The sequence below is a fragment of the Lolium rigidum genome, chromosome 7 (genome assembly GCF_022539505.1).
Source record: "Lolium rigidum isolate FL_2022 chromosome 7, APGP_CSIRO_Lrig_0.1, whole genome shotgun sequence".
Classification (NCBI taxonomy): domain Eukaryota; kingdom Viridiplantae; phylum Streptophyta; class Magnoliopsida; order Poales; family Poaceae; genus Lolium; species Lolium rigidum.
In genome coordinates, this window is record NC_061514.1 from 359,911,287 (window position 1) to 359,919,003 (window position 7,717).

The 7,717-nt window shown below is 43.5% G+C and overlaps 1 protein-coding gene across 1 annotated transcript; it reads left to right on the forward strand.

Annotated features, from left to right (window-relative positions):
* The first annotated feature begins 3,509 nt into the window (after positions 1 to 3,509).
* Positions 3,510 to 7,505, forward strand: LOC124674632 (pectin acetylesterase 2-like). Its single transcript, XM_047210675.1, has 12 exons — positions 3,510 to 3,954; positions 4,831 to 4,913; positions 5,042 to 5,171; positions 5,345 to 5,418; positions 5,656 to 5,742; positions 5,830 to 5,954; positions 6,073 to 6,133; positions 6,317 to 6,370; positions 6,447 to 6,524; positions 6,617 to 6,722; positions 6,807 to 6,952; positions 7,101 to 7,505. The coding sequence occupies exons 1-12, from the start codon at positions 3,780 to 3,782 to the stop codon at positions 7,218 to 7,220; spliced, it is 1,239 nt and encodes a 412-aa protein (XP_047066631.1). The 5' UTR covers positions 3,510 to 3,779; the 3' UTR covers positions 7,221 to 7,505.
* The last annotated feature ends 212 nt before the right edge of the window (positions 7,506 to 7,717 follow it).

The window sequence follows — 7,717 nt, forward strand, 5'->3', positions numbered from 1 at the left end:
GGCTGAATACAAGGCGTTGGCAAATGGAGCTGCTGAAGCGATTTGGCTAGAGTCTTTGCTTAAAGAACTCGGAGTAATTCAGCAGCGCACGCCCATACTATGGTGTGATAACTTAGGGGCAACATATCTGACCGCTAACCCAGTTTTCCATGCTCGAACGAAGCACATAGAGATCGACTTCCACTTTGTGCGCGAGCGTGTTGCAGCTGGAGCTCTTCAGGTCAAGTTTATATCTTCAAGTGATCAGCTAGCTGATGTATTTACTAAACCAGCTACCCAACAGATGTTAGACCGTTTTAGATCCAATCTGAATCTTGTATGTAAAAGTTCAGATTGAGGGGGAGTGTTAAATACGGTCTGTATAGGTGTATTTATACATGTATTGTAACCTGTTGATGTCTATATAAATAAAGCTGATCACGTGGTGGAGATACACCACGAAACCCTAAACCTATTCTCAAACTCATCATGCTGATGAAAGTGTTGATCATCTGCTCCTCACGTGCTCTAGGCCCCGTGATATCTTGAGCTTCTTCAATCAAGACCTCACCGAACAAGGCATCACCTGCTTCAACAACCTCTTCCTCTTGCGCCGCCGCAACCCTCGAGATACCACAGTCATAGTGCCATTACGCTCGTCTTCAACAATTTGGATGAAGACCTTCCCCTTAGCCCTCTAAAAAAACTGTAATGGATTCATGATTCAGTTTGGTTATAAATGTCCAAACCAGCGTAAGCCCGCCGAAGATTCGGGTCAAAAATAAAAGTATACACTGGTCGAACACATCTGCTTATGCCACAGATGATCGGGGCGTTCTGTCACAAAGCTCCTCAACAAACTTGCCATGCTCCATTTTGTCCTCGATTCTAGCTAAGTTGCTAGAATAATGCATTCTCCATAGTTTATTCAGAGCATGTTGTAGTGTCTCCGGCTAGTCACCATCTACCCATGCTTGAAACCCACGGTTGTTGATATGCTGCAGTAAAATTAAAACAGTTGCTCATATATTTGATAACACAATTAACCAATGCATTTAAATTATTTGTCCAACAACTCCATCTTGGATTATCACTATATCATATCAAACTATAAGCATACATTATTTTGGCTGCTAATCAATCATCCCAACTATAAGCATACTTGGATTATGAATAAACACTTCCAACGCACACACTAAACTATGCTACTGCAACCAATCCAGATCAATATATGTCAAACTATCAACCTATAATTATCTATGCTTCAATCCTACAGAAAATGTTTGTTCAAATGCAGATAACAAACACTCACCTTTTCCACAAAGCAAAGGTAGAATAAGTGCCCCGTGTTCGTGCCTTCAAAGGCCACACATTTGATGATCTCAATGTGGTGGATGCGGCAATGTTCATCGCGTCCCACATCTATTCTGCGAAATGGCAGATCTTCAATGGTGTTAGGAGCGTAGTTGATGTCGATAAAATCCTAATCAACAATAAATGGTAGCGATATTTGAGTAAATCAACTAAATACGCAAAAACTCAAATTTTCCATATCGAAAACCCAAGATTCGTTGGAGAAACAGAGACTATCTTCGCTGGAGGAACCATCGTGCCAGCTCGGCAAGGTGTTGGTCGCCGGTGTTCACCACATTGAGATCATCAAAGTATTAGTATTCATATGAAAAATATTATGCTAACGCAATAGAAAATTAAATAATCCTTACATTTGATAGACCCATGGTCTTTGAAATCTTAGTGAAGACATTTAAAAGTATTCAATTTTATTGACCGGATGAACTATATGCCATGATACATATTTCTAATAATTGCTCATTTATACATGTGTATAAAATATGTATCTCTAGAATTAATTAATCACATGAAAAATTTACAGGAGTAACTGATTCATATCCCATGTAAAAGGTGAATAGAAGAGTAGACATATTTGGTGCTAAATTAACAAGAAGATAAAATATGTTGTCTCTAAACATACACGTTTGATGGGGACAAGTGTAACTATTGTGAACAGAAGGAAAGTTGCTTTCGGGATGGCATGGTTACGTGATTGTATCTTTACTCTCGACTAATAAATACTCACAATATCTGGAAGGCCCGAAGGCTAGACATAAAATCGTGGCATCGATAAAAGTAATTCATAAATTTTAGAGTATTTCTTTTAGGTAAGACAGTGGCGAGTCCAGGTTGAAAATGTAGGGCAGGCTCAGTTAATTGCGTGCAAAATTTTAAAAGATGTTTTTAGTTGCAAAATTCTGGCGACAATACGGGTTCATGCTGAAAGTTTAGGCCATGCAACAGTTAGACCTAAATAGAAGTTATATAAAAAAGTACACAAACAAACATTGCGTCAAGGCCTCTACCATGTGAGGGTCCAGGGCTAGCGTCCTCTTACTTCGCCCTATGGGCCAGCCATGGCCCATGGGAACCCACAGACATAACGATTTCTAAAACTCTTTAGAAACCCCCCTTTCTTTCCAAGCATGTATAGTTGCAGAAGCAACTAAGAACAACTCTGAAAATGGGCCGAAACCGAAAAATTCCGGCGATAATACGGGTTCGGGCTGAAAGAGGCCCAGAATGGAGCCCGAACTCGCGGCCCGCCCCGTAAAACGGGCCACGAAGGGGAGTTCGGTTTTCCAAACCCTACTCCCCTCCGCCGCTAGCCTCCACTCCGGCGAGCAATTCCGTCGCTGCTGACGCCGCTCCGCCGCTGCCACCACCACCCCTCCCTCCGCAATGGCGCGCGCAAGACGGAGCAGTAGGGGAGGGGACCGAATCGGCGGCGGGAAATCGCGATCGCGTCCGCCGGGTGTGCGGTCGGAGGCGGACCGTGCGAGACGGGCGCGCTCCGACGAAGCTTGGAAGCGGACGGCACGCAAGTGGTCGCGTAGGTAACTAATCCGCGCGATGACTAAAAACATCTAACTGAACAGTTCGAGCGACTGAACTCCGTATTTTCGGTTCGGATAAATACGGGCACTAATAGAGATGCTCTAACCATATCAGTAGTGGCACCAGCGCTGCAACTAATCAGCTCGTACTTGCTTTTAGAAAAACAGCTCGTATTAAAGCAGTATTGATGTCAAAAATTGGACAGAATGAAAATGTCGGTTGAGACGCGTTCGGTACCTGAACCATTCGGTGAAAAATCCGCGGGAGTCCAAACATTCTGCTCCAACGAAAGCATAAGAAAATGCCGACATCTCGAACGGACTGTTTATGATTTTGCGCGTCAGATAATAAAAACCAGCGGCCGGCCGCAGCCCTGCACGCAGCTGCCTGCAATCGAGGGAAGGCCCCCCGAAAAGCAGTAATTGCAATCACAGTTCCCCCGAGCTTTTCACTTCTCCTGCCGCCCCAAGCTCCACTGTCAGTCTCCCCACCGTTGCTGCACTGGACTGGCTACTTCTTCTACTCGCTTTTCCTTTCTTCCTCCCCCACTCCACTCGAGAGATGCTTTGCTTCGCAGATGTAAATCGCGGCACCGAGTAAACACCTCCCGCGTTTGCACTGCGGTGCGCAACAGTTGTAGCATCGCCGCATCGGGGCACAGAATCTCCACAAGCGGCCGCTTTTCTTTTGTCAGCCATTGTCCATTGCCCATTGCCCATTGCAAGCCAGCTAGCTACACTTGCTGCCGCCGCGTATAAGTTCCTTTCTCGCTCGCTTTGCCCACCGCCGCGATCTCTTCCTCCTCTCCCTTTCCAGATCCGTTCCTCCCACACTCCCAGCTTCCAGTACTCTCACTCGCCTCCCCTCCTGTGAGGAGGGAGAGAGAAGTCATGGGTTCTTGGGCCCTTCTTGCTCTGGTTCTTGGCTTCCTGGCCGGAGCAGCGCGCGCCTCCGAGCCGTGGTCCAACGGGACGCAGGTCTATTACACCAATGGCAACTCCGGCGGCGGCAACGGCGCCTTCGTCGGCCTCACGCTCATCCAGTCGGCGGCCGCCAGGGGAGCCGGTAAATCTCTCCTCCTCCAACAATTGTTCCCCGTATATGTTAGTACAGTACTAGTATTTTCCTTGATGTTGCAAAGATTAGTTTTCTACTGGCCGTGTCACGTGGGATGGGTCGGGACTCGGGTGCGTGTGCCTGTCTGAGACTGGGTCATTGAGCTGCGTGATGACCCTTGTCACTGCTGCTGTGTTGACCCTGGTTCGGTCAGAGCATACTACCTTGTATATCTAGAGAGATTGTGACTGCTCATGTTCTTTTTTTTTCCCTCTTCAGTATCCCCTTGTATTTAGATGCTCTGCTGATTGAGTGATCATGCAGTCTTATCCTTGTACTGTCATTTGGTAGTGTGATTAGACTAGTAGTGGCATGTGCCATGTGCGGATCCTGATAAATATATGCATGTGGATCTAGCCTTACCTTCCTAGTGCTTGACATCATGGATTCTTGTTACCTAATTTGGTATTGGGGGGCTCAATGCCATCTGTTGCCTGTGAATTGTCAATTGTGTAAGTGTTGATTGTGCATGATTGCTTGGCGAACATGGTAAATATACCAGAGATTCTAAATGAATCGGTACCTTTAGGCTGTAAATTCCTCAAGATTTGAAGTATGGTGTCGATTGATTTATTAATGCATGTTACGATGACTCCGTTTGTCTAAAATTAATCAAAATAGTTTCCTAGAAAAATTAATCAAATAAAATCTGGTAACGGCAACTGCTTTGGGTTAGAAGCAATATAATTGTTGAAGTATTAAGTACTTTAGGAACAATTCTTTCTTTCACATCAGAATTTGAGTATGCAAAGGTTTTTTTTTTCTAGATTATAGGAGTAGTAGGCTGGTAAATGTGGATGCTTACTTCCATGACAATCTTTACAGTATGCTTGGATGGAAGCTTACCGGGTTATCACCTACACCGGGGATCTGGATCGGGGTCAAATAATTGGCTTGTCAACCTGGAGGTGAGCAATACACTATGATTCACATATATGCAGACTGATAGATAAATTTGAGTTCCGTGTAGATTAGTAGGAGAGTGAAAATTGCCTGCTTTAGCCTTGGTTGATGGTGATTCTAAATCGAATTCCAGGGTGGAGGCTGGTGCAATGATGTTAAAAGCTGTGTGTACCGCAAGAGCAGTCGGCGTGGGTCATCAAATCACATGGAGAGGCAGCTCCAGTTTACAGGCATAATGAGTAACAGGCCTGAAGAAAATCCTGGTATTCTTCTTCTAACCAAATAACTTGTTTTTCGCCAAAAAAAAATGTTTTGGACTTGTCATGTGTTGTTGTTACCACTTCCTAGTTCCTTGACCCCAAAACGAAGATAACTGTAGATTACTCAGTTGTAATTTGTGTTCGAGGAATTGTAATGCTGTTTTCTTATCTTGTAGATTTCTACAACTGGAACAGAGTGAAGGTTCGGTATTGTGATGGTGGATCCTTCACTGGTGACGGGGCTGATGCGGTTAGTGAAAATCACATCTCTATGCATGGTGATAGACCCTTCTTCATTTGAACAATTTCCTAAATGAACACATATATTTTTTGTGACGAAATGAACATGTATATATTTTTTTGCGATGAAATGAACATGTATATTGATTATTCAATCACGTTTTCACTCGAAAGAAGTAAAGTTTGTATGGTGATTCCATTTTGTTTACTAAGCTACATTGATTCATTTCTGAATTTCTGTATCTAGGCTTCAGGCCTTTATTTCCGAGGTCAGCGTATTTGGCAGGCTGCTATGGATGACCTGATGGCCCAAGGAATGCGTTCTGCTAGTCAGGTGTTGATCCTTCCAGAGTTAAAATCATTTTAGTAAATAGCTTTTGGGAGATCATTTATGTTTACATGTTGCAGTTTGATACCTCAGGCCCTTCTTTCTGGATGCTCTGCTGGGGGTGCTTCTACCATACTTCACTGTGATGAGTTCCGTGGACTGTTTCCGTCAAATACCAGAGTCAAGTGCCTTGCGGATGCTGGAATGTTCCTTGACGCGTATGTTCACATATCTAGGCGAATCTATGCTTTGATATCATCTTTGTTACCATGAAAAGGACGTGCTATTTTAACCTCAGTTCAATTGCATGTTAAGGTGATACATTACCATTTTCAGTGTTGATATTGCTGGTCGTCGGGGAATGAGAGAGTTCTTCAATGGCATCGTGAGATTGCAGGTACCTGCCATTCTGTCAGACATGATTTTCTGAATAGTTTGTGATAATTCATTGTTGGTACTTGGTACTATCCTTCTTCTAACGGTGGCGCTACTACTAATTATGTTTGAGTTAGACTATTCATGTGCTGACAACAATATCTTCATTTTGCTGATGTTGTCAAATTTTTAATAAAAAATGCAGGGTTCTGGAAGAAGCTTGCCCAGATCTTGTACCTCTCGCATGGATAAAACCTCAGTAAGAAGACAAAACATCCATAAATACATAAGGATTTTTCTCGACATATGCCTTTTCTAACTGTTCCTCCATACAGTGTTTTTTCCCACAGAACGTGCTGCCAAACATGCAAACGCCGACTTTTATTTTGAACACTGCTTATGACGTGTGGCAGGTACCTGCCAGACATTTAACCCTTTGATTTAACATAAATGAATCTGACACCTAGAATATTCAATGAAACAATATTTGCCTGTATCTTTCCAGCTTCAAGAAAGTTTGGCCCCCAAAACAGCTGATCGCCAAGGTCTGTGGGAAAGATGCAAGCAAAATTATGCTTCTTGTAGTGGCAATCAACTTCAGTTTTTAAATGGTATGTCACTGCATTCTCAGATCTTCTGATCCATAATCCGTCAACTTAAGATTAGATTGGATGATCTCTCTATGTATGATGCAGGCTTTAGGGATGAAATGCTTAACGCTGTGAAGGGCTTCTCCGGGTCAGGGCAGAATGGGGTATTTATCAACTCATGTTTCGCCCATTGCCAGAGTGAGAGACAGGATACATGGTACTCAGGCAACTCTCCTCGACTTGGTAACAAGGTATGCACCCGCCCCTCCTCTGTCTCAACATCATTCACTGCACACCGTTACGAAAATAACACACAATTACATATTAGATTTTGATGGCAAAACAAGTCACCTGGTCGTTAGCCTAATTAAACTTCCTCTCATTCTATTTGGCACGCAGAGAATCGCTGAAGCGGTCGGTGACTGGTACTTCGAGAGGGGCAACGCCAAGTACACCGACTGTGCATACCCTTGTGATGGCACGTGCCATCACATTGTGTTCAGGGGGAGACATCTTTAAGAACATCATTCTTTGACACCAGCAATTTAGGTGTTGAAAACCCAGTGAGTACAACCTAAAAGGAAAGGTATAGATAGAAGATGGGTGCAAGTTCTTGGCTTGCCCGGTGTCCATCGCTTGATATGATAGGGCAGACCTCACACGCAAATGCGATGAGGCCTCTGTGTTATTTTAGTTTCACATATCAATTCTTTACATTGCCGATTGCCATTCCCTTGATGTATCTGAATATTTGGACAATACTGGTGTATAACCTTTACATATTTATTATGGGTTGAACGTGATAATGAGAATAATGTGCTAATGAGAAATGCAGCCATTTCTATCTATATGTTTACGGAATGTATAGAAAATCCATAGGCTGAGTGTGGGCTCTCTATGCTTGTATCGTCTTTGATGGGACGTTCTAAGTATTGTGAACTAAACGAGATAGAGATATATTGGTTTAGGCCGTGATGGTAAAACCCATCAGGCGCATCGTCATATATATTGGCCTA